This window comes from Zalophus californianus, chromosome 1 (genome assembly GCF_009762305.2).
Source record: "Zalophus californianus isolate mZalCal1 chromosome 1, mZalCal1.pri.v2, whole genome shotgun sequence".
Classification (NCBI taxonomy): domain Eukaryota; kingdom Metazoa; phylum Chordata; class Mammalia; order Carnivora; family Otariidae; genus Zalophus; species Zalophus californianus.
In genome coordinates this window covers 203282601-203310066 of record NC_045595.1, presented here as the reverse complement: position 1 = coordinate 203310066, position 27466 = coordinate 203282601, and the positions used below count along the sequence as shown (strand labels likewise).

The 27466-nt window shown below is 48.8% G+C and overlaps 1 protein-coding gene across 11 annotated transcripts in view; it reads right to left on the bottom strand.

The window, feature by feature from the left end:
• EVA1C (eva-1 homolog C) overlaps positions 1-27466 on the bottom strand; it is a 73836-nt gene that overhangs the window by 10799 nt on the left and 35571 nt on the right. For 7 of the 11 annotated variants that reach the window (XM_027587406.1, XM_027587403.2, XM_027587402.2 and 4 more), the window contains exons 3-5: positions 25018-25141; positions 17287-17439; positions 5888-6031 (exon numbers count right to left, since the gene is read on the bottom strand). In XM_027587406.1, coding sequence (XP_027443207.1) covers positions 5888-6031; positions 17287-17439; positions 25018-25141 — 421 coding nt within the window. The remainder of the gene's footprint in view (positions 1-5887; positions 6032-17286; positions 17440-25017; positions 25142-27466) is intronic. The other 4 variants (XM_027587407.2, XM_027587408.2, XM_027587398.2 and 1 more) reach the window with 3 other exon arrangements.

The following is a 27466-nucleotide window of genomic DNA, read 5'->3' as shown; positions in this document are numbered from 1 at the left end:
CAGGGGGCTCACTGTAAATGCCAGAGGCTCTACAGTTTGGGAAAGAAGAGCTCAGAGAGGAAGGACAGTCTGGATGAACTTTGCAGAATACCCAGGCCCTTATAAGACCTTAAACTGCCATGTGTGATACAGGCTCCTGTCAGGAAACTTGCCCATTTACTACATGAAAATTCTCTAGTGGGAGAATTTTTAGGAACTTGAACAGAACAGGTGTTGATGCACCTGTCGGATTCTTGCATCTCCTTGTTTCAAGAATGAAGATGGCGCTGGGGTGTGATTTACGTACCACCACCCTTCAAACCTGCCTCTCTCCATTTTAGATACGTTTGTAAAACCACCAGCAAGCCATTATTCCTGGAGCTCTTAATACGTCGGACCCTGGGCTCACGTTCAAACAGTGCATCTTGGTGTTCATGGTGCCCCTGGGAAGATGTGTATCGTCCCCATTCCTGCAGATGGGACAACTGAGGCTCAGAGATGCACCGTTCGCCTAGGAAGAGGTAGCACCTCAACGTGGTCTTGTGCACACGTACCCTCGATCTTTCCATGATGCTGTGCTGTCCATGGGACGCTCAGCCTTTGGGAACTGGATCAAGGATCATAAAGGTGGCAAAGTGATTTCCACTCAGACAGTCCCTGTGAGTCTGTTTAGGTAAAACCAGAGAAGATGATCCACTAAATTTGGGCAGGGCCCCCACCTCGACTTCTTCCCCCAACCCCGAATAAATCTTCTGTGTCAAGCTTGGGTCAATGCGGACTTTAAGAAAGAAGTCTCACTTAGGGCCCCAAAAGATTCTTCATGTCAGAGACACACAGTATTTCTACTTAACTTCCCCTTTTTCTCACTAGGAACCCAGACTGCACGAGCACCTATAAATCCTGGCACACCCCTAACCTGCCTTTCCCCAAACCCTGCACCCCCTATTCCTCCTGTCCCCGATTCTAGCATCTCCTATACCATCTGTCCCCAAATCCTGGCACTGCATCCCTCTTGTACCCCAATCCTGGTACCCCCCTTCCCCACTGCCCCCAATCCTGGTACCCCTTCCCTCCTGCCCCCAATCCTGGTACCCCCCTTCCCTCCTGCCCCCAATCCTGGTAACCCCCTTCCCCACTGCCCCCAATCCTGGTACCCCCCTTCCCTCCTGCCCCCAATCCTGGTACCCCCCCCTTCCCCACTGCCCCCAAATCGTGGAACCTATCCCCCTTGCCCCTAAATCTTGGTACTGCCATCCCACCTGTCCCTAAATCCTGGCACCCACCTGCCTGCCCCATCTCCTGGGAGTAGCTATTCAGGCCCTAGGCTGAGGTCCACACATTTCTTGCACCTTTCAGGCATTATCAGGGTGGGGATGCTGGCCGTGCCTCTGTCTCGGTGACTCTTGAGTACTAGTGGCTATGGATACAGAGAGAAGTCCTCCCTGCAGATGTGAGGGGGGAGAGTGGGCTGAGTTTTCCAGGTCTGGCTTATCCTATGAGGAGGAAAGTCTGAAATCCAGCATATCCAAGAAGTGGGCTAATGCTTAAACTCGGAGGGAACACACAGAGGACCTCATTTAGCAATGCACTAAAGAATACTGGAGGAATGCATCCCAGCCCCATCAATGTGCTCTGTGCTGAGTGGTCTGACTTTAGTCAGACGTGCTGCCTACAGTTTGAAGAGCAAAGGGCCCACGGCCTGAATCATGCCCCAGGGCTCCACAGAGATGCAGAAATTCTCTGCCCAGTCTAAGCCCTGCGGGGAAGAGAGAGCCAGGATTAAATGAAGCTCTATAAAATAGGGAGGAGTGTTCTTTTTAAAATGCAAATTGATTAGGTCCCCTGAGACAACTTGTCAGGGGCTCCCCACCCTTGGATAAAAGCCTAGCCTAACCTCCCATACCCCAGGTCTCTCCAGTGCTACTCCAGTTGCCGGTCCCTCCTCCCACCTTCACTTGGCTGACTCCTACACACCTGGTCTTACTTGCCTCTAATGCCACCTCCCCCAGGAAGCCCTCCTTGTCCCCCAAGTCTCCAGAGCAGAGATCATGCTGCTTATTGTAATTTCCCTACCCCCTACCAACAGGGGCAATCAGAGTCCCTATGGGTGAGGCATCCCTGCCTTGCCTCCTGGGTCTTATTGGAGATGGGTGGCCTGCGTCTATAGAAATGAGGGCCCAGAGCTTGATGTTCAGTACTTGTCCCTAACACTCCTCTCCCCTCCCCACACCCACGGAGTGGGGTGTCCTGTCCCCTGGGTGGAACAGCAAATCTGGGTCAGACGCTGCAGTTAGATACAGGGTATTGGAACAGACATCTATGGGGTGGACCTTCCCTGACCCTCTTATGTAAGAGCATCTTGACCTGGGGTTTGGCCGGGCCCCCTTTCTAGGAAGCCATGTTTATTATCACGTCACATGGTCTCTGGCCGGGGCTACCTGACCCCAGCCCAGCCAATTAAATATCTTCCTGTTAGAAATTTGGAATTAAGATTGTCAGACTGCAAGTCTCCATAATTGTTAGAAACAGGATATAAAAATCATGGAGGCTGTAGGGGTGGCCATATGTCACCCAGCTCAGGCTCACAGGGAGGCTGGGTGCAGAAGGAGAGAGAGAGAGATCGAGAGCGAGAGAGAGAATGAGGAAGCAGAAGTGCCATGAGAAGCAGAGAAGAGAGATGACAGAGTTTTGCCATGATCTTGGAGCTACCTACCCTGAGGCCTTGCTTCCCTGTCCGGGCTTCAGTGGCCTGATACCTATCCGCTTCAACCCCCTTTTGGCTTAAAACAGCTCAAATTGGTTCCTTCACTCACATCCAAAGAGCACTAACTAAGACAGATTCTTAGTTAGAAATTAATTATTAACATCCTCGGTCTTCGTATCAACTTCCACAACGGTTAGGAGAAATTTTTTTAAAAATGTAAAACCCTGCACTCTCATTCGGTGACTTATAAAATATTCAGACATTGCAAATCATTTTCTAATGATTCAGGCTGCACAGTGAAGAGCCATCTGGCCGGGGGTGGAGGAGAGTATATTTTTAAAATGCCAACCACTTAGAAGGTGATTAGAAAGCGTCTACGTGGGGCGGGGGGGGGGGGGTGGTGGATGGGCACGAACTTGCCTCACAGTGCCAGGCGCCCCCTCCCTTTGGAATAAGTTCTGGGGGCCACACTGCTGGACAAGGGAGCACTGTCCTAGGGAGATGGAAGGACACCGTCAATGCCCCATTTACTCCACATACTCCCCAACCAAAACCAACTTGCAAGCCCCCTCTCTGACCTCAGCCTTCTGGCTTCAACTGGACTCCCTCAAGTGCCTCCCTCTGCCATTCTCAACCTCACCCAGACCCCTCCAGGGACCCTCCTACTCTCCCTTCTTCCTGGAGCCCCTCCCGTCTGCAGCTGGGATTCCTCTATCCACCACTGTGATCACTCGCTTGGGAGCACCCCAACTCTCTCCCTCCTTTGCCATTGATCAGGGAGCCTGGAGGACCCCTCTTCTCATGTCTGCTCTCAAGGAGCTGACCGCACTGGAAGGAACCAGACCAGCGGGCAGACTAGTGTCCCCGAGAACCCTGGCACTAGCCTCCCGCCCCCCGCAGCACTTCCTTTATACCTTCTCTCGTCTTCTCCAACCCTCTTCCCTCCCCCGTCCTCACAGCTGATGACCTCCTCTCATACTCAGAGAAGACAGAGTCCCTGAGACAGAACAGCAAGCCCTCCAGCCACTCTGAGAGCCTCCTGTCCCGCTGTAGGGAAACATCCTTCACGCCCATCTGAGGCTGACCCCGTCCCTCTGCCTCCTCTGGGCCCCCACTCTTTCCACCAGGCAGGTGTCCTCAGTGTCTCTCACATCTTCCCACTTTCCAAACCCTTCACAGATTTTTTACTTGCTCTTGTTCCAGCTGGTTGCCCACCCCCAGCCCACTGCAACCCATTCCCCACCCCACAGCCCACAGACTGGTCTCTTAAGAGTCCAGCCATCACAGGGTTCTGACTGCCCCACTGCAAGCCCTCCACTGGCACCTCCCCCGAGGACCCTGCAAGACCGGATCCTGGCCGCTCCGGAGCTATTTCATGTCACCTTGACCTCACCAGCTCTGCGCCTCCCCCCTCCTCGGCTCTTCTCATGGGCTGCCCAGATTTACCTGGTGGGTTTACCTGCTCGTTTGTTTAGTGGCCATCTCTCACCCTCAACTGATAATTCCAGGGACAAGGACCATGCCCCCCCCTTTTTTTAACCACCCAATTCTTGGCACCGGGCACCACCCTGACACAGAGCACATGCCCACAGTGCGTTGGATGAATGGACGAGGGAGAAGAAGCTTGAACTGAAGCAGGACCTCCAGGCCCTGAGAGCCCACCTTCTCTCCGCTAAGAAGAGGCCCAGCCCGAGGACCTGTCACCTCATTCTTGAAGGCACAGAAGGAAATTCACCTCATTTGCAGGCTACACTCCTTCAACACTCAGCTGGAGAGGTCAGACGCTACTAGAACATCAGAGTGATCTGTGTGGGGGACCCCGGAGCTGCTCCGGCACGGGAGCAGGAATAACGCCTGAGAGAGGAAGTCAAACCTCACTTCATGCAGTGCACGTGTAGTTTGGAAATGCATTCATGCAGCCACCGTATGGTACTGATTACAGCTTTGATACCGCAGAGGACAACATTTTTAGCTCAGGATATAAAAGGCTAGGGAATGCATCAGAATATTATTAGACCAGGAAGGAAGGAAGGAAGGAAGGAAGGAAGTACTGATACATGCTACAGCATGGATGAACCTTAGAAACACGCTACGTAAAGAAAAACCAGTCACACACACACACACAAACCCCCCCAAAACAAAAGAAAAAACCACCCCACATCCTGCATGATTCCATTTATATGAGATGTACAAGAGGCAAATCCATAAAGACAGAAAGTAGATTTGTTGTTGGGGTGGGGCGGTAGGGGTGGGTTGGGGGTGACAGCTAAAGGGGGCAGAGTTTCTTTGGGGGATGATGAGAATGTTCTTAAGTTAACTATGGCACTAGCTGCACAATTCTGTGAAAAAAATGAAATTCTGAGAATAAAATAAAACTCTAAAACCATTGATTTGTATGCCTTAGGAGGTGAACTGGATAATCTGTGAATTATATCTCGTTAAAGCTGTTACAAGAAGAAAAAGGTGGGGTTATCTGGCAGGAGAAGGGGTTTCCAAGAGCACGGATACCGGGTTTTTCAGATATGGTTCTCTTTTAGCTCCCCTGGCCCCTATGATCATTTCAAAATCCGTGTGTCAGGATGACAAACCAGAAATCCACCGTACCCTTTGAGAATCATTAGTGCCCATTCTCTTTTGGGCAGCTCTGTAAAATTGGACCCCACTGAACCAGGCATTTCATTTTCTTGTTTGAAGACGCTGGGAAAACCAAGTCCTGCTGTCATGTAACATTTTTAATTGTTTTCTGGTGAGCATTTGATCTGTTGACTCACCGCTGTGGGTATGCAGATAAAATGGCTGTTGGCAGTATAGAGAGTCATTTAGAGCCTAAAACCAAGACTGCAAGGTGAAGCAGTAGCCAAACAAGACTTCTGGGAGCTTGCGTAATGTACCTATAAATTTCAGAGCCTCCTAAGCCCCCAGATTAAAATCACTCTTCTCCCATTTGCTTGTTCTCTTCCTACTCTTCCCATTTGCTGCCAATCTGATCGCTAAAAGTACTTTCAAAACAAATTTTGACCAAAGAACTTGTATTGCTTATTCAATGTGAACATCATAGATAGGAATAAAGGATTAAAAAATATATACTCTGGAATATCTGGAACAACATGGTTTCAAGAGCAACATCATTTGGTTTGTTGCATGAAAAATGCCTTTTGTTCCCATGATCACCACCTCCCAAAGAGGCAGGGTCTATATCCTTACCACATGCATAGGTGACAGTGAGGTATTTTTTCACTCCTGGCAGACAGGGGCTCCCGAAATGGTGATTGTTGACCATGATTTTGCATCTCTGCTTCCCATAGCACCTCCTGGATAATACTTGCAAAGCCGAATAAGACAGGCAGTCTGAAAGGCAGGGAACGTCAACAAGAATTTTAGGTTGCATCCGTATCTGGCTAACTACATAGCTATTTTCTGTAAGTAAATACACTGAGCTGGGTTTCAGGTCTCATGGAGATAGTTTCTCAGATAATTTTCTGTCTCATTAAAATACCCAAGATGCTTTCCCATATAAATCATATGGGCTAAGTCCCCTATAGGCAGAGTGGGCTCCATGACATGTGTTAGAAGGGCCCTGAGCTTACTGTGATGCTCTGTTGTCACCATCTTGAAATTCTTACATATTTTTGAGGAAGGGGTCCTACATTTTCATTTTGCATCAAGCCCCACAAATTACGTAACTGGCCTTGTTCACAGAACAGGCAAAATATGTAGAAAGCTGAATGAAGATTATTTCTTTTATGCCCCTTACCACACCTTAAAATATTTTATTTGCCTTTTTTTTTTTTAGAGAGAGAGAGAGCATGCACACACGAGCAGGCGGGGGGGAGGTACAGAGGGAGAGGAAAAAAGAATCTTTTTTTATTTTTAAGATTTTATTTATTTACTTGAGGGAGAGAGAGGGAGTGCACACAGGGAGGGGGAGTGGGAGAGGGAGAACCAGGCTTCCCCCTGAGCCAAGAGCCTGACTTGGGGCTCGATCCCGGGACCCTGGGATCATGACCTGAGTTGAAGGCAGACATTTAACCGACTGAGCCACCCAGGTGCCCTGAGGAAGAAAGAGAATCTTAAGCAGGATCCACACTCAGTGTGGAGCCGGATGTGGGGCTTGATCTCAAGACCCTGAGATCATGACCTGAAATCAAGAGCCTGAGGCTTAACTGACTGAGCCACCCAGGCACCCCTATTTGTCTACTTTGAGAATCCATCTCCCCTGTGTGGACATAAGCTCCAAGAGGACAGGGACTCTTTCTGTCTTGTTTGTCATCAAAATCCCACATCCTGGCGCAATGTCGAAAACCAGTAAATAACTAATGAATGAATGAAATGAACTAACAAACATGAGGGTATGTTTTTCAGCACCTGGCACAATGCCATCACAATTAGTAAATATGAATTTCACATGTACAGAGCTGAGGTGTGGAGATGCTATGTGCTGTAAGGAAAAACAAGTCAAAGAAGTCTACCTTGCATTCACAGGATGTGCTGGAGCTGGAGACAAAACCCACACATGGGACCTGATGTCCAACAACGTGAAACAGGGCATGAGCATCAGCAGTGTGTGGCCAGGACAAGAGGAGCTGGGGCCAGAGTCGGGAGAGATCAGTGTGGACTAGCATGGTCACAACAGGCTTTCTAGGGCAGAGGGACTTGGTCACAGAGAAAGTGCATGAATTGCGTAGGAGCAAGCAAGACAGAAAAGCACGAATACCAAAGTAAGGGGGCTAGCGTCACTTAAGGGGAGTCCAGGGCGCTGACCGTGAGCTGGAATAGTGGGTATGGCCAGGGAAGCCATAGAGAATGAGCGGGAAAAGGAACCTGGAGAGAGGCTGAGCTTGCCTGTGAATGCTTAGCCAAAGACAGATTTTATTCTGCAAGCAATTTTTTTCTCCCTCAAAATAAGTATAATACAAAGGATGTAAATATCTCTAAATCAAAAAAGTGGTTCATCTAACCTACTGGGTGTTGGTAGAGAATGTCATAGAATGAAAGTGATGACAACAGCTTGACTTCAGATGGAACTGGACTATTTAAAATGGGGTTTCCAGGAAAAATAGGCACTGATTTCTAGAAGGAAATTCACTCCTTACTGAAGCTATTTCTTGAGCCAATATGGCTGGTTAATGTTTTCATGAGTACAAGTAACCCAGTGCAGGATTCTCCGACGTCACCAGCTGAGACCTAAAGAAATGGCCTGATGCTACTGTCCTTTACAGACAGTGTACAGGAGGCCCCAGAGAGAAAGGGAACCAAACTCAGCTTGGAAGCAATGGGCAGGGCGCCTGAGGGCTTAGTTGGTTGAGTGTCCGACTCTTGGTTTTTGGCTCAGGTCATGATCTCAGGGTTGTAGGATTAAGTCCAGCGTGGGGCTCCTTGCTCAGCGGGGAGTCTGCTGGAGATGCTCTCTCTCTCCCCCTCTGCCTGACCCCCACTATCTAAACAAACAAACAAACAAACAAATAAATGAATAAAATCCTTAAAAAAATAATACACTCTGGAAGGAATTAAGAGCTTGGAGAGCAGAGAACAGAGGAGAGAATTTTAGAGACCTTACAAAGTTTGGTTCACTTACAACAACAGCTAACATGACAGGCTATTCTCAGCACTTGTCCGTCAACTGATACGGTGTGTTCCCAATGCTCTGTGACATGGGTTGTTTATCAGATATGTAATATATATATTATAATAAGTTATATATAATATATATAAAATATATATATAACATAGTTTGTTTATATAATATATAAATCAGGGACATACAAATTAAGGCCACAATGAAAGTAATATTTTGCACTTTCTAGATCAGCAAAACTTAAGAAGACTGACAATCCCAAGTGTTGAAGAAGATACCTATCAATGGAAACTCTTGAGCATGGCTGGTGAGAGGGTAAACCGACTCTAGACCATACACTGACATCTTTTAAATTGACACATTTCACATCCTCAGACTCAGCAGTTTCATTTCCAAGAGTCTATAGGCTCACCTAGCCTTTCTCTAAACCCTTCAGAATTCACAGTCAAGAGATCTGAGAATGGGATGTACGATTTCTGCATTGGGAAGAAGTAGCTGTCTGAATTATGAAATTATTCTTAGAAGTCTGATGTAACTGTTGTTTATTCTGTTGCAAAGGAAATACATGTTTGTAGTTGAAAACTTGAAAAGCACATGGGGCGCCTGGGTGGCTCAGTTGGTTAAGCGACTGCCTTCGGCTCAGGTCATGATCCTGGAGTCCTGGGATCGAGTCCCACATCAGGCTCCCAGCTCAGCAGGGAGCCTGCTTCTTCCTCTGACCCTCTCCCCTCTCATGCTGTTTCTTTCTCTCTCTCTAATAAGTAAATAAAGCCTTTAAAAAAAAAAAAAGAAAACTCGAAAAGCACAGATAAGCCCAAACTAGGAAAATTAAAATTCTAGGTAAATCCGAAAAAACAACAACAACAACAACAACAAAACCATTAACCTTTAAGGAACCTCCTTCTGGCCACTTTTCTGTGTGTGAATGTCCTTCCCTCTCAAAGGTATCATATACATATCACTTTGTATGCTGCTTTTTCTCATTTAATATATCTGCACAAATTTTAACATGAACATCATTTTAAAGAATTGCATAGGTTTTCATTGTATGGATGTATTTACAATACCCAATGCAATCATCATTCAGATGATTTCTGGTTTTGAACATTAGAAGCAGTTCCATGTGGGGGCGCCTGGGTGGCTCAGTCAGTTAGGCATCTGACTCTTGATTTTGGCTCATGTCATGATCTCAGGGTCCTGGGATGGACCCCATGCTCAGCAGGGAGTCTGCTGGAGATTCTCCTGCTCCATCTGCCCCTCCCCGCCCCACGCTCTCTTTCTCTCAAATAAATAAATAAATAGAAGCAGTTTTATGTGGAACATCCTTAGAGCTACATATTTGCACCCAAGTGTGATCGTTCCCACAGGAATTCTTGGAAGTAGATTGCTTTGTCAAAGGCTATTCAAAATATTAAGGCTTTTGATACACACTGCCAAACTGTTATCCAGAAAAGTTCTTCTAATTCACACTCCCAGCAGAATTGTATGAGTGCCCTAGAAACCTTGTATTTTCTTAGGGTGTGTGCCTGACCATATTCTTTAAGGCTAACAGAGGAAGGAAAAAGAAACCCCTCTCACTTGTAAGACCACAACCCTCTTTGACCCAGGAGGTCTTGTGACGAGCGTGATTTATAGAGCATGCCTCTGCACTCTTAAATTACCCTGGGAGCAAAAGAGTTTATCTTGGTCAGAGTGAAACCCACAGTGTGTTTTCAGGAAGAGGCCCAAGGTAATTCAGGTCGGACTCAGGTCTGACCATACCCTTATTGACACTGAGCTCTGAACTGTTTGCAGGATTTTTTTTTTCCCAGTGATTATCTCCCTCTCAGGCTGATTTTGTTTGCACCCTCTCTTCCTGGCAAACTATCCTCCACCCCCAAACCATCTGATAACACGATATTCAACCATTTAATTTTTATTTTTTTAGCTATTGTTTAACACTGAAACTGAAGTTAATTAATCCTCACAACGTGTGTTTATTTTGATAATTAGGCTGCTCTTGGCAGTGGGAGCCCCGGCACCTTAATCTTTGGCTGGGAAGTCGAGGCCCACCCACACTTGGCCTTGCGATGGCCTTAGCCCAGAACTTGAGGCCCACTGGGTGGTTTTCTCGTTCTCTTATTAAGGAAACAGCAGGATCCCTGGAGCCCACCCAGAAAATATAACTGCAGTAGGAAATGACATGTCACAGTGGACGCCCAGCCAGGGGACCTTCCCGAAGTTCATGCCCAGGTGTGTGGGAAGGCATACCCCCTTCCGTGTTAAGATGTAGTTTCACTGGTGTTCACGTGGGGCCAACAGTGATCGATCACTTTCACACTTTCCCTTCTCTTTCACTCGACAAGACATAGGATCAGACAGATCTGACTTGCTGGATGCTCTTTCAGGCATATCTTTGAAGGGTGAGCACCCTCAAGATAAGACACCAGATGTAGCTTTGTTTGGAACTTGAGGGACAAAAAGATGTCACTTTTTGGAGATGGTCTCACAGCTGGCTTAGTCATTCGTCTTGTGCATCTTCCCTTTTATTTCATAGTTGAGGGTTATTTCCACGTATTCGTTTGCTAGGGTTGCTGTAACAAGTACCACCCCCTGGGAGCTTAAAGAGCAGAAATGCATTTCCTCTCCATTCTGGAGGCTGGAAGTCCAAGGTGTCCGCAGGGTTGTTCCTTCTCTGAGGTCTCTCTCCTGGGCTTGCAGATGGCGGTCCTCTCTCCGTGTCCTCGCGTGGTCTTCTCTGTGTCTGTCTGTGTCCTAACTTCCTCTTCTTATAAGGACATGAGTTATATCGCATTAGCACCCATATGACCTTAAACTAACTTAAACTCCTCTTTAAAGACCCTCTCTTCAAATACAGTTGCTTTCTGGGGAGCCGGGGGTTGGGACTTCAGCCTACAAATTTTAGGGGCACACAATTCAGCCCATAACAGCCTTCAAGATGGCCCCTAATCATCTTCACTTTCTGGAACTCACACCCCTTGTGTACCCTCCTCCCACAGTGAGTCAGAGCTGGTCCACGTGACCCGTGTCCGCCAACAACAGCACCGACTTGCCTGCCATACAAGCGATCCACCTCGGAAGCTCAGCCGTCAGGTGACGGCCGCCCCAGCCAGCATCCCATCTGCGACCTCATCAGAACATGCGAGACCCTAAGCAATAACCACCAACCCAGTTACCCCAGAATTCCTGTCTCACAGAAACTGCCAGGTAATAAATATTTGGTTTTGTTTTAAGCTATTAAATTTCGGGGTATATTGCTACATAGCAACAGAAAACAAATGCATATTTTGATACTTAAGAGTGGGTTTCTGGGATACACAGAATTCCTCAAAATGTGGGTGTAGCTTTGGAACTGGACTTTGGGCATAAGTCGGGAGGACCTTGAGGAAAGTGTCAGTGAAAGTCTAAGGCCTTGAAGAGAAGCCCAGCATCGGTAACCTTTGCACCTGGAGGCCGGGTACATCTCGGAGTAGAACCTCCCAACTTCAAAAGTGGATGGGCACAGGTATGCTGGATATTTCCTTCAGGCCCCCGGCTATGCCCCAGATATTAGTTTTGGCATCGGACGGTGCCTCCCTTCACCCCACTGTGCCATACAAATAGAATTTTCTGGAGAAAAGGCTGGTAAGCCCAGTTCAAGGCTAGCATGTAGTGTGTGACCAATGCCTCACCATGGCCCCACCCGCCTGGTACATTCCAGATGGGACCAGCTTCAAGCACTGTGCACAGAATGGAGGCTTTGCTCACCCTCCCTCAGGTGGGGGCTCAGAGGCTTTGCTGTGGACAGGTGTGAGCATCCTTATGTCTTTGAGAATGTTCAGTACAAGCTCGGGTCCCTCTAGGATAGGTACCATCAGCCAGGCTGTGAGCAGCCCTGACGATGCTCATGGGAGCGTGATGATGTCACACATGACGGGGGGTGGGAGGTCACGTGTAGATGCCCTGACTTCCACCAGGGGTGTCCCCCTCCCCACCACCATGAAGCCCCTCCCTCTTGATCCTATCCAACATACAAAGTACACAGAATCAAAAAAGCAACCGGCTGCCTATAACAAACCCAAACCATAAGTCCAGAAAAAAATATACTGTGGGGCGGGAGACTGGCGGCAGAAAAAGCACGTCAAGGATTAACATCTCTACTCCGTCATGTAAAAATTTATGAAAAAAAATAAGGGTCCCACAAGGAGGGGAAAAAGGACAAAGGCTAGAGAGACAGTGGGCGCGAGTGCAAATACAAGAACCACAAAAACATGGGAAATGTTCAAAGTCATTAATATTCAAAGAAAGGCAAATAAGAGGACCATTTTATACTATTAAATTGGAATCACGAAGAAAAATCATACATACCTCTGCCAGAGCTGCAAGGAAACCCAGAGGCATACGTCGCTGTTTACACACATAAATTGGTACAAGAAGTTTTTGGAAAGAACTCTGGGGATACATATAAAGAATTGTAAATATGCCCATGCCCTCTTTCAGTATAAAACTTCTGGGAATTTATCCCAAGGAAACAACCCAGAGGAAAGAAAAAGCTACAAGCGTAAGTTCATTATACCTCACTTAGAATATTTGAAAATCAGAAGCAGTTAAATACCCCAGCCATTAGGGCATGGTTAATTAAATGATACACTATAGCCCTTCAACAAGATATGAAGAAATGACTGGGCATTGTTAGGATTTTGTTGGCCACGTGGAAGAACACCCAGGATATAAAGTTACATTTCAAAGCACAATCAACTGTATCTGTTTTAGAATTGCCATTTTGTAAAAACCGTTCTATGCTCAGATACCAGGACTTGGAAGAGACCCTGAAAAGAAAAAAGCTTCTCATTGATGGGTAACATTTATGGCTGAACTCTTATTTCCCTCAAATGTATTTAGGGTGCTGGTGCAGGACACTAACAGGGACCCTCCTAGTCATCTTTCGGAAAGAACTGGAAATGCCCTCCCTCCATATTTGAGCACTGAAGTCACACTCCGCAGTGCTTCCTGACCTCACTGAGGTCCAGCTGGCCTTCACCATGCGTGTTCCCAGGGAGGCACCGAGGCTGGAGCATATTCGGTTCCACCAGACGGCAGCTTATCCCCAGGAGGAAAGGTACGCACATCACCTTCCAGAGGCCGCAGTGAGGCCTGAGCACCCGGCCCTAGACAGTCATCCTGCCAAGCTCATGTCAGGTCCCAGGGTTGAGAATAAATAGCCTTTTTCCCGTTTTCAAAGCGATTGTTGCTGAGCTCCAGTAACTTAGAGCAGAGATCATCCTGGAACCCCCGGGGACCAGATGTGGCCTGTAGGCATGTTTTGTTTGGCTCACACACTCTTTTAAAAGTTGGAACATTTCACATTAAAAAAAAAAAATGAATCCGGATTTCCAGCATCTCATGAGGGGTTGGACGTGACGACACCAGGCCCGCATTCGGGGCTGGCAGCCATCCACCTGCAGGAGCCCTGTGTGGGCAACTCCCTTAGGAAGGGCTCTGATTCATTCCTGCACGTCGAGATTCACGTGGACACCCACTCTGTGCCAGGCACCGCTCGAGTTGCTGGGAATTCTGCGGAAAGCAAACAGACACCGTCTCTACGGTGCTTAACCCTCCTCTGGGGAAACAGGCCCTAGACAGGTAAGTGATGAGATAAAGACACTCAAGCAGGGGGGCCGCTTGGGACTGCAGAGATGAGGTTCCATGCTGGCAGGGAGCCCCAGGAAACCTGTCCGAGAAGGACATCTGATTTGATTCCTGAATGATGGGGTGAGAACATTCCAGGCCAAAGGAAGAGCTGGTGCAAAGGCCCCAGGCTATGAATGAGTATGCAGTGCCCCACAGTTTGTAAGGGAAGGGAGGGCAGACCCATGGCTGGGAGAACGGATTGATCCTAATTACAGTGGGCAAAGGGCAGGGCTTTAAGGGGTGGAGGGCATGTGCTGTGATCTGATTTATTTTAATAACCTCTCTCTGGCTGCTAAGTGATGAAGGGACTGAGGGAGGGAATCAGGGAGAAGGAAGGTCCAGAGGCCAGTCAGGAGGTGGGCCGGAGGGTCCAGGTGAGAGATGCCCAGAAGTGGGGAGGAGAGCTGCCGATGAGAGATGCTCAGTGTTCGAGAGCCCAAGGGCTTGCGGACCGAGTCAGGGGGAGGTGGCTGGTCAAAAGGGGTGCTTTCTAATGGTGGTAATATTAAAGCGTGTTTATACAAGAGGGATAAAAGCATGGTTTGCTGGGGGGAACATGCCCAGTGCAGTTTAAAATCTTCACATACAGCAGCCAAGGAGGAAACGGTTTCTTAGCATTCAGCGCGATGGGGAAAGTACGTCAGCAGGGCTAGCCAACGGTCTGTATGCGCGCGCAAGGGTCTGCTCTTGACGCTGACCTGGAAGGCAGACACAGTCCAGGCCTCCACGCGAGGCTGGGGACGAGCTGAGGATGAGCTGAGGATGAGGAGCCCTCCCAAGGGCCTCTCCTCCTCCCTGCGAGCCTCTCCCCGCTGCAGAGCTCAGGGCCGGACGCTCTCCTGCGTTTGGCAGTGGTTCCTGAACACAGTGAACAGCCTGCTCTTCAACTTCATGCGTAGTCAACGGGTGAGGGACAGAAGCCCTTGACCATGAGGGGTACAAGGGGACGGGGCAGGACGAGCAGGTTGTTTCTGCTAGGTGACTTTGCCGGGGCTCAAATTTTTCCAACTGAACCACTAAGCAAGGGGCATGGTCTTCTATTCAGAGACCTTTCCCGCGTCAGCGAGGGCTATTCATGGCATGAGCACAGCTGGGTGACCGAAGCAGTCCTTGAAGTCTCTATGGAAACCTGTCCCTTAGCCACAATGTCTGCTAACATTTTCTTTGGCTGATTACGTTTCCCTTTCAACCCAACTCCCATCCAACTTCCCAAGAACCTAAGGCAGTGTGACCCACGGCCCATAACCCACGCGACCTGGGTACAGATCTGCCTGCTTGGCTGATGGACTTCTTCTGCACAAAACAATGGCTGAAACAGATGGGACTTAGTGCTGCCTCCCCAAACACATGTGGCTAGGTTGGATTTCGCAAGCCTGAGAAATGGGGTGCCCCACCCCAATATCAAGAAGGAGAGTCCCTTTTTGCAGAAATAGGTCAGATCACCAAGGCCCCCTTACCCAGCTGAGGAGACCAGATCATAGGGGGGGTCCCTGCAGGATGTTCAGAAGAAGAGGGATCACACTGGCCTTTTAGAAGGATGCCTCTGGACACCCGGGGGGGGGGGTGGGGGGGACAAGCCGGGGAGTAGGGAGACTGCAATGACCAGGCAGTGGTCCCTGGAGCTCATGCAGTAGTGGGACCAAGGCGGGAGGGGGTGGAGATGTTCTGAACACAGGCAGGGGTTACATGCGAGAGTGACCAGAGTCTCAAGAACTCCCAGGTCACTCACCGGGGCATGGGGCTGAGGGTGGGGCCAAGACATACACATAAAATGGGAAGCCACGCCCACAAGGACCTCACTGCCCCATTTGGCAGCCCAGCCGGTTAAATGGGAGTCCTCTGCCCCAGGTCTAATCCAGGGCAGCTAACCCAAACACCCACTTCAGCCTGTCTCTGTGGGCTGCCAGGACTGTCCTTAAGAGACCCTTTGCCATCTGCCACCGAAGGACCTTCCTTCCCAGAACACTGGACTGGGCACCTTGGGGGCACGTGTTCTTTGTGAACTGCTCTTTGTTCTCTCTCCAGTCTCGCCTGAGAGCTTGCCTGGGCGGTCGCTCTTTCTTTCTTTTTTTCAGATCCAAGATATTGGTTTTGTATAAATTTCTTTTTAAAATTATGTTTAATTTCACATGTGATTGTAGCAATTTAATACACTGTGGAGCTCATTTTAGATTTTGATGAATCAAGTGCAACTCTCTGGGCTGTCTCCCCGTGGGGCCTGTTCTCTCAGGTAATATAGAGGGTAGAGATCAGCCGGCTTTCCCACTGCAGACTGGGGTGTATGATGGTTAATTTTATGTCTCAACTCGGCTAGGCCATGGTGCCCCATTGTTTGGTCAAACACCAGGCTAGATGTGGTTGTGAAGATATTTTAAAGATAGGACTAACATTTAACATTCAAAGTGGACTCTGAGTAAAGCAGATTACCCTTCCTGATGGGGGTGGGCCTCAACCAATCAGTTGAAAGCCTGGAGGGCAAAGACAGGTTTTCTGAAAAAGGAATTTTCCTCCAGGCTGCAGCATAGAAAATCTGCCTGTTTCCAGCCAACTATCCTGCAGAATTCGGACTCAAGATGAAACACCAACTCTTACCTGAGTTCCCAGACTCCCAACCCACCCTGCAATTTTCAGATCTGCCAGGCACCACCACGGTGTGAGCCAATTCCTTAACATCAATCTCTCTTTCCAAATATAGGTATGTATATCCTGTTGGTTCTGTTTCTCTGGAGATCCCTGACTAATCATAACACTGTGACTTTGATGGGTGGAGCTTTCAGCCCCACATCCTGGCCATCATCTGTCAGCTCTAGACTACAGACCCCTAAGAAGAATGATTCCCTGAGCTCCCCTTGACCCTAAACAACTGGTTAGGGTCCAGGCTCTTCTTTCTACCTGGGATCTCCTCCTTCAAGTCTCTGCTCAGCATGCCGGTGACCCCATAAGGCCGTGCCTCTCTGCAGACACCCCAGCCTCCCCATCTCCCTCCCGAAGTGTGCTTTCCCCCTTAGCACTTGTGTGCACCTGAAATATGACACATGAGCTCTTTCTGTTTGTTTGTTGTCTCACTACTCCTTTGTGCATTACTGGAAGGTCAGTTTCATATAGACCCTGTATGGTCACTGATGACTCCCCTCTGCCTAGAACAAGGCCTTGCATACAGTCGGTGTTCAATAACTACTTGTTGTGAAATGACTAAACAATGGACAGATTTGGGCATGTGGGGCAGAAGGAGGCAGCACCCTGTGGGTGGTTCTTCCCTGCCGTTGACTTTCCCCCTAATCCAGGTATTGTCCCCTGTGTGGGAAGCCAGAGCCCCAATGCCCTCGGCACCAAACGAGAGCCACATGAAACCATGTACCAAAGGGGGGAAGCCGCTCTGCTTCTGAGGAGCAGATGTCCCTCTCCTGGGTCCTCCTGCCGTAGCTCGCCGAGTAGATGTTGAGAAACTTTGAAGGGTGGCAGTGCAGTTTCAGCTCTTGGTCTTCACACACGGTTTTGTTTTTTAATTCATCTGAAGCAGAAACAAAAATCAGCGGCACCATCAGCTTCCCTCAGGAGGAATCGGGGAGCCCTGCCCAAGCCCTGGCCACTCATCGCCCCCCTGGAGCTGTGCCCTGAGAAGGACAGTGGGAACAGCCCCACCAGCCATGGGGTCTGACCCTGGAATAAAAGCCCTCTGCAGGAAGAGGGGGGAATGACAGTAAGGGGCAGGTGAAGGAGACAGGGGCCAGGTACAGCGGAAGGCAGGGCTCGCTGGGCTGGGTTTGGGGATGGGCCTGGACGTAACGAATGGTTCTCTCTCTTTCTCTCCACTTGAGGTCACACATTCCTTAATTCAAGGGAGCCTTTCCTCAAATGTTGACTTGGACCCACACAGGTAAAGATCAAGAATTACCTGATTGTAGATTAAACTTCTGGAGACATCCCAATGAAACCTTACCACCAGATTTCCTAACGTTCTAGTGCCCCCATTTACATATATAAAAAGAGAGATGATGTAAAAGCAAATGATTTCCTTGGCTAGGAAAGGGAAAAAAAACAGGGCACATGTCTCGTGAAGAGTCCCTCTTTAGAGAAGTATGAAGAACCTGCCCCCAGTCTGGTGATTCAGGAGCAACAGACGCTCGGCTGCTGTGGTGTGCTACCTTACGACCACCCTCACCAGGCCATGGTTTGTACCCAAGGAATTTAGGGAAAGGTTTGTGTGTCTGTTTAATCCGCCTACCATAGTAACATTTCCTTTTACAGTGTCACACAGCGTTGACATTGTAAATGCACTGCTGATGAAAATATAGCTGATTGGGTTTTTTTTTTTTAAAGAATGTACTGGAAAAGTATTCAATTAATAAAGATGTTTCATAACAATTTGATTTTTTAAAAGTAATAATCGTTAACACTCCAAACACAAAGGATCACATATCGTATGATTCTATTCTGTTGAGATCTCCAGGAAAGGCAAACACATAGAGACAGAGTGTAGGTGAGTGGCTCCATTGGGGCTGAGGTTTGGGAACAAAGGGAAATGACAAGAAATGGACACAGGACATTTTTGAGATGATGGAAATGTTCTGTAGCTGGACGGTGGTGATGGTGGCGTGACTCAGCACATTTACTGAAAATCATTGAATGGCACACTTACAATGGGTGAAATTTATGCTATGTAAATTATACTTCAATAAAGACATTTCAAAAATTATAAATGCTAATATTTATTGAGCTCATCCTCTGATTAAGCCCTGTTCTAAGATCTTTAAATGTATCAGTAAATTTAATCCTCAAAACAGCCCTCTTGGGAAGCCCTCTTCATATCCTTGGCGTGTTGTGTTTTGGATTTTTAGACACTGTAGCAGTGATTCATGTATCCTGGATGCTAACTTTCCTCTAATATGTGTTACGAATATCTTCTCCTAGCCTGCCACTTATCTTAAACTTTGCAAAAAGCAAAGCAAAGCAAAACACAAAGGAGACTATGGTCATTTACTTGCCTGTGTGGTTCTCCTTTCCCCACCTCCCCAGCATTTTGTAAGGAAAAAAAAAAATCACTGTATCACCCCCGTACTAGATTTTTCTACTTTGAAATGGCAACTGCAGAGCAAACGGGAACATTTTGCAGCCAAACAAGCCAACAGGAGCTAAATTACAGGACCTACTCAGGCTATCATGGACTGCCTGGGATGGGGAAGAAGAATGTGTCAAGAAGAAGGAAAACTAGCCCCCCCGATATCCACTCCCCCATGACTACCCCTCCCGTTACTACCCCTCCTATGGCCATTCCCCATGACCATTCCCCATGACCACCCCCATGACCACTACCATGACCATCCCCCAAAGGCAATCCCCCATGACCATCCCCCACGACCATCCCCCATGACTACCCCATGACCATTTTCCATGACCACCCCCATGACCATCGCCCATGACCCCTCCCCATGACCATTCCCCATGACCACCCCCCATAGCCACCCCTCCCATGACCACCCCTCCTATGACTACCCCCATGACAATTACCATGACCACCCCCATGACCACTACCATGACCACCCCCCAAAGACCATCCACCATGAGTACCCCCCATGACCACTCCCAACCCCCACTTTCATTTCTCTGACTCACTCATGTTTTTGGATTGAAGGTGCAGGCCATTCCTAGATCCCTCATACATCTCAAGCTAAAGTTTATTAAACTGTGATTTGAGGCCTATTCTATTCTCTTCTCTTCTATTCTATTCTATTCTATTCACGAAATCAGCTTAGTCATTTGTGACCTGCAATTTAAAAAAACAAAGAAGAGTTTAGAAAGCATCAAAGTGTATCACGCAAAAAAAGGATTAACACTATTTTATACTTTTAAAAAATATTTTCAGTTGTGTGTGTGTTACGCTGGGTCAAAATGTAAAATGTTTTCCTTCCTCTGCATTGTAATCAAACCAGTTTGAAAGCCCCCTCCCCACTGAAGCCTTCCAGGAAGGCGTGAGTGGTAAATACTGGGGCAACAGTGGCCGTGGGACTTGCATATCCTGGAATCACTGATGCTGAAGCCCCAAACTTAAAACACGAAAGAAAATGATTTTCAAATATAAATTCCACCTTTTTCTGTAACTTGTGAATTCCCGTGCCCTTCTACACCAAACAGAGAAGCAGCAGTGAGGAAATCTCAATTCAGATTGAGATTGGAAATTCAGGATCTCAAGATACCATCAGCCCTGGTGCTGATAAACCTTGGGACTGTTCTTTAATCCATGATGATGGGAACGCTCAAGGTGAATGAAAGGTGTGAAGCAGAAACCGGGTTACAGATGCTCACAGAATCCCCGCCGACACCCCCCCCCCCCCACCGCCCCAGCCCCGCCAAGTATCCTAACACACCAGGAACCAACAGAGGAGGGAAAATTTAAGTGGTGACTAAGCAATGTTTAGAATGCCCTTCACCCGTTCACTGGAATCTTAATACAACAGTTTAAACCTAAAGCCAAGAAAAGCTTTGTTTTCTTTTGCTAAACAAAAAGAACACTGAGTCTGACCCTGACATTGGAGGGTTTGATTTTGATGAGTCACATCCGCACTGGGATGAGGTTTTCAATGCCTTTTATGAGTAAACGCTAAATCCCACCAACACCAAAATATTGCCTTACTTCAAAGGCCCAGAATGAAAGATGGCCTTTGATGCAGAACAGAGGGCGCGGGTAGACACACCAAAAAAGCCCAAGCCCCTTTCCAACTGGGAGAATACTGAAGAATGTGAAGAATGCCTTCCAGTGGCAGAGCTCACCAAAAAGGATGAAAACCAAGCCTTATCTAGCAAACTGGAAGCTTTTCTAACAGGATTGGCTGGTTTGCTTGCTTGCTTTCTTCCTTTCTTTTCTTTCTTTCTTTCTTTCTTTCTTTCTTTCTTTCTTTCTTTCTTTCTTTCTTTCTTTCTTTCTTTCTTTCTTTCTTCTTTCTTTCTTTCTTTCTTTCTTTCTTTCTTTCTTTCTTTCTTTCTTTCTTTCTTTCTTTCTTCTTTCTTTCTTTCTCTCTCTCTCTCTTTCTTTCTTTTTCTCTTTTTCTTCCTTCTTTCTTCCTTTCTTTTTCTTTTTCTTTCTTTCTTTCATCAGAATTTTTTTAAAAATTAGAAGAGACTTTTTAAGGCCTGTCATGAAGTGCATTTATTAGCCACCACCTCTCTGATGTACTAAGGCCCATTCGTTAAAGGAGGGCTCGATGCTGGCCAAACTCACCCAGAGTAACACAACACCTGTACTCTAAGGCCTCCGGTGATCCTGTCCCAGAAAATGGGCCAATTATCCAGGAGATGATGGGCCCCCCTGGAGGGGCCTGTGTCACATTACATGCTTGGGGTAGCTGTGTGATGTTGAGTCTCTTGGTTCCTTGGGAATGTGCTAATTCACTGTCACCTAAGAGTGACACTTCTGGGTCCTAAAAACAACGGGACCACTAACAGATTGCTACTTTGGGTAGAGAAAGAGAATTTGTTTTAGAGCTGGGTGAGAGTGCTCAATGGTCTCAGATTAGAAAAGGCCGGGGGAGCCTTCCAGAAGGGTTGCCAACAGCCCCGTGGGTGTGGACAGGGAGAGTGACAGGAGCCTGGGCAGAGGCACAGCCAGGACGCTTCCTCAAGGACAACAGCAACAAGGTCTCCCTCCTAATACTGCCAAGCGGGGGGCTAGGTGGTCCTCCTTAATGTCAGAGATATGCACCTGCATATCCGCAGGGGGCCCTTCTAAGCGGGGTGGGGAGGGTACCTGCCGTGATGAGAATGTATGATTACTGACGTTACTTTCGACGGTCATGCATGGCAATATTATCAACATGCAGAGAGAGATTTAGTCACTTTTAATGTGTTTTTTTAATTCTCCCCAGACAGGGTATCCTGTTGTTGCCTGCACCCTGGGCAGACCTCACCCCAGCCCCCCAACACCTGGTGTCTCACTGCCTTTCGGTCATTCATATCCTCAGCAAGGATGACATTAATCTGCCTACTGGAACGATGGCCACCAGTCACTGAGGGCACCTGCATGACAAGTCCTGTGCTGAGCATCTTACAAAAGGCACTGTAGCTTTAGTCTACACAACACTGTACTTATACACTCTACCACAGCCCCGTGCGGGAAGCGCCTTATCCTCACTTGACAGTTGAATCACAGACCTGACACTGAAAGTTTCCCTATAAAATAGCTCCCCGACCACCCAACAAGCCAGCCCTGGTTGGCAGCGTTCGCCCAACTCCCTGGTGTAAATGCTCCCGCGGTGGCAGACTTCACTGCCCACGGGCGGAGCCGGGAAGAGATGCGCATAGTTGGCTCTCAGGATGAGGGCTGGATCCCCACACCCCTGGGTGCAGCAGGGTGCCCCTTCAGACAATCAGTGTCACACTCAGGCTGGCACCAGAGACAGAGAGCCTCGGGGGTGAGAGGGCTGCAGAAAAAGAGGCAGGAGGGTGGGGGAGCCCCTCCCTTCCTCCTTCACCTCACAGCAGGGACAGGAGCATCTCCTAACCTGCACTGCCTCAGGTCATCTTTGCCCACATTACCCACGGTGCTCTGGTCTGAACAACTGTGTCCCCCTTCAACTCAAGTTGAAATCCTAATGCCCAGCTGGATGGTGTTAAGGGGTGGGGCTTTTGGAAGGTGCTTTGGTCATGAGGGTGGAGCCCCCAGGCACGGGATGAGTGCCCTTCATGAACGAGACCCCCAGAGAGATTCCTCGTCCCTTCTGCCAAGGTGGTTATGGCAAAAAGACAGCCAACGGTGAGGAAGTGGGCCCTCGGCAGACACCAAATCTGCCAGCACCTCGATCTTGGTCTTCCCAGCCTCCAGAACTATGAGAAATAAACTTCTGTTGATTATAAGCCTCCCAGTTTATGACATTTTGTTATAATAGCTCGAACAGACTAAGGCACAAGGGCTCTGCCCCTAATCTGTTACCACACAGGGCAGCCAGAGGGGACTTTAAAAACTCAGCTGCACACCCTCCCTGCTTAAAGAAAGAATCCACCTCCTTCCTCGGCCATCAGGGCTCGGGGATCCTGCCCCAGCTCCCTGGCCGGTGCTCTTGCTTGCTCCCCAGAACCCCCTGCTCCCTCTGGCCACAGGCTTCCGTACGGAGTGCTCCTGTGCCCAACCCCTATCCGGCAGTCCTCAGCCCCACCATCACCTGACAGGAATGCCTTCCCTGCACCCCTGCCGGGGTCAATTCCTCCCAGAGCGACCTGCACAGTACCAAGAGAGCAGGGCTCCCGCTGAGATGTTTTCTGGACAGATCTGGCCTTTCCGGAGAAAGGTGATATTTGTTAGAACCTAAAGGACAAGAAGGAACCAGCTGTGTGAAGATGTCAGCAAGTGCTTGCTGGATGAAGGAATGTTGGGAGCTGTCCCAGGTGGAACCACCATCCGAGAAACTTCCACAGAACACGAGAGTTCTCTTCATACCCAACAGCTAGCCTAACACCTGTGCACAGGAAATGCTTAAGTGTTTTGCTGAAACGAAATTAGCAATCAGACCTAATTGCTCGGTGCAGGAATAAGGCTGGTGGCCTGGCACTGACTTAGATTCGAGGTTCTGCCATCTCACGAGGGCCTTTTTCCTTCTCTAAGAGGCTGGTCCTTCGCAACTTTTTACTACAAAAAACTTCCGATGTATAGAAAATGTGGGAGATAATCACAAGCGACGGGCTTATTTCCCACCACCCAGATTCTCCAATCCTTCACGTTCTGAACAAGGGCCCCTTTAAAAAAGGGTTGTCTTTGCCACCATCGAAGGAGGAGGGCTGTTTTTGAGACTTTGCCATGGGAAGGACATGACTGAGAACACGGAGATCTGGAAGGGATGTTCCCGAGTGAGGCAGGAGTTGACAAGAATTCCTGGGGAGGGCCCAGCTGGGGTGTCAAGTTAGGGCCCGCTTGTGGGTGTTTGTGATCACGTGCACGTGTGAGTATGTGTGTGACAGTGGGTCTGCATGTAATAGCACACACAGGCATGCTATTGTGTATGTACGAGCGACCGTGCGTACGTTGTAAGCGTGTGAAGGTGTGTATGTGCGTGTGAGTGTGAATGTGTGTTTGAACACACAGGCTGGGGGAAGAGGCAGAGGGGCAGTTCTGAGGTATCCAGGCCCCAGCAAGGAAAGGGTTTAAGACGGAAGGCTAGATATTTGCTGAAAGGATCCGTGCTTTCTCTTCAAGTGCACACTTGAGACCACACACGACACATGTGTGACCGACCCAAAGCCTCACCCGCCCCCGGCACCCAGGCTGCCAGTGTCTTGGGAAGATGCTGGGCTCCAGAGGCAGAAACCAACAGAGAACAAAATGCAAAAAAACAAAAACGATGTGTTGGGATGGCAATGCAGAATTTTTTCAAATGATTATTCCTTCAATATAATCCTTTGGTTAAATGTTGTTGCTATAACTCTGCTTTCTTTTCAACAAGTTTTTTCAAGGATTACCAGGAGACTCTAATGTTGCCGTTACCTATGGCTTCTCTCGGGCTGACCCGCCACGCCTGTAAGGGTGACCTACTCGCTAAAAAGCAGTTCCTTTTGGCCTGCAGTGGGTTAATCACAAAACTAATGTGCGTTACAGGTGACACAAGTCAACGGAGAGAAATGCAAGAATCAGAGCAGAAGAGGTTGCTCCAGCCAGAAACCCTTCTGCTTTCTTTGTCCAGGAAGAGACACTGGGTACAGAGCCCCTGCTTCGGTGAAAGCAGAAGAGGCAAGTTCATAAATATCTGGAACCAGGGTGGGCTTCCTCTGAAAAGGAGAACTGGCTCCTCGTTTGGGGGAAAAGCAATTGCATCCTCTTGCCACCCCTGATACCTTTAGCATGGGTACAACTGAGGTTTACATATTAGGAAGGACTTTTTAAATTCAGGGATTTGTAAGAAAGCACACGGATGTACGGGTGTACACACACACACAAATACACACAAACTTCACCCAGATACCCACAATTACAAAAACGGGTAGGACATCTCTATTAAGAAGTCTCTAAGTGGGACAAATACCAACTGGCAGAGAATCTCCATGAGGGCTGTGAATGAAACAGGGAACCCGCACCCCAAACACGCTGTCCCCCTCAGACATTACTTACTAGGCTGGCATTTAAAGGAGACCAGGAGGTATTTACTGCTTCCTGGGCAAAGGTCAGGTCCAAAAACACGGCTATTGACCAGGAGGTGGCAGGCCCGCTGGTTCTGGCATTCGTCCAGCACCTTCTAAAATGAGGGGGTAGAAAAGGGATAGGCTTGAAAAACCACATGCAGTGTCTGGGAGACCCCACACCCGGGCGGCTCTGGGCTCCGAGAAGGGAGAGACACCTGTCTGTCCGGCCTGGGGTCCGCACAAAGAACCTTCAAGCGGCCATGAGCTGCGTCTAAGGCGAGATCAGGTCGGCTCCCTGCCTCCCTGTCTTTCCCAGAACAGGACACCTGACCCAACAGTGGCAGACCCCCAGCCAAAGACCAGCCTCCAGTCGGCCTTGGCTGGAAGTGCTGCCGATGGTTTTGGCAAAAGTACCACATGGGGGAGGCTCCAGGAAATATGAGCAAGATCCGAGAAACTCAGAGCGTGGGCGAGACAGGCCTCGGAGTTCCCTTCTGGGAGGGCTGGGACAGTGCCGTGGGGATCAGGGATCACAGCCGTAACTCTCCAGCCTCGGAAATGGCCAGGCACCGACCACAGAGAACTCAGCATTTGGGGGAGGCCTTGGAGACGCAACCCAAACACAGGCCAACCGATAAAAATTAAGAAGCTGATTCCCACCTTCACCAGCCTCCAGGGCACAGGAGCCACTGGTTCCCTTTGGAGCAATTTTCTTCATGGAATGCTCAGGCTTTGCTGTTGAGCATTTGGCTTACACATGTTCCTTCAAATGTCTCTTGCTCTCAATTTTTTTCCGGGCAGTTCGCCCCTTCGGTTTTTGTTCTGTTTTGTTTTGTTTTTTTGCTTGTTTGTTTTCACAAAGCTACTTTTTTTTTAAGACTTTATTTATTTATTTGGCAGAGAGATAGACAGAGCCAGAGAGCACAAGCAGAGGGAATTGCAGAGGGAGAGGGAGAAGCAGGCTCTGCACTGAGCAGGGAACCCGATGCGGGACTCGATCCCAGAACCCTGGGATCATGACCCAAGCAGAAGGCAGACGCTTAACCAACCCCTACATGGGGTCCCAGTGGGGCCTAGCGCCTCGCTTCTGCTCTTCTGCTTCCCAAATGGAGCAAACCCTGCCCATGACAGTCACAGAAGCCTTACAATCTGTGGCTGTTAAAAGGACCCCAAGTCCAGTGGACATTTCCCAAGAACGTACTGGACTAAATTTAGCACAGATTCCCGAGCCTGAGTTGCCGTGCTCCTATAGTGGCTCATGGCATATGTCCATGGAGGAGGCTGGCCCTACCAGCTATCCCCTCAGGAGCCCAGCAGATGTGTATGAAATCAGGAAACATGCCCAGGGAGACCCTGAGGACCCCCCCCCCCCCACACACACACACACAGATGACGGGACACATTCTTGTGGCCGAGGGTCATCGTGAAATGACTCAGCCCTTGGGTGGCTCCACATATGTATTACAACCACAGAGTGGGACTCAAGGCAGGGCTGTTTCCAAACAGTGTCACGGCTGAAAAATGCACAGGGGAGGGGGGCCTTCCTGGTGACACTCAGCCACGGGCCAGATCAGCTGAGGGGTTCCTGGGTGGACTGTGACGCCTGTTCTCTCCCATGTTGGGCACTTTCACTCTGAGGTAGAGGAAGCTCCTTGTCACGGTCCCCAAGGCCAGTCAAAAGACACGGAATAAAACCTCTCTTGATCTCTGGATGAAAGAGTAGTGCACGCGGATGCTTCTGGCAAACAAACCTTCCGCGCAACTTCAGAGCTGTGTTCACAAATGCTAACTTGTCTGCTTGGCTATGGAAACATCCTCTTCCCTCGGGCCTGCCTGGCAGAGCCAGGCACCCATGTTGGAGGATGAGGGTGGTGCCCAGGCTTTGGAGCTGCCAGGGGTTCATCCTTTCCCAAAGCAGGCACTCCCGTCCTATTGGCACTGGCCAGTGTTCCTTTTATGCACCCAGGACAGCAACAGACGGCCTGGGTACCAGGGATGGGTGGGCAGGGAAGTTGGGGTGAGGACTGGGGGCAGGCCAACAGGAATACGGCTCCTGCAGGGGCAGCCAAGGGGCAGGAATGGGGTGGGGGGCACACAAGGAAAGTGCTCATCCCTGGAAGAAACATGTGGCCTCTCCTCAGGATGTGGAATCCACATCCAGGGAATGCACTCAAACATATTCCTTTGGCTACTCAGCGGGTATCTTTACCAATCACATGACTACACAGATACTACAATGCTTGGGATGGAAGCAACAAATGGTGTGAGAAATAGGAAAATCCTTAAGTTATCATATTATTTGTGCTTCTCCTCTTTGGGCCTCTGGGAGAGCTATACAGCCTTATGCTAATCCCATCACTCCTTAGTCGTCCTCATAAATTTATCTTTACCCACATTTCCTGTGGCTGAAAAAAATCAAAGAGCCAGGAGTAGTCTAA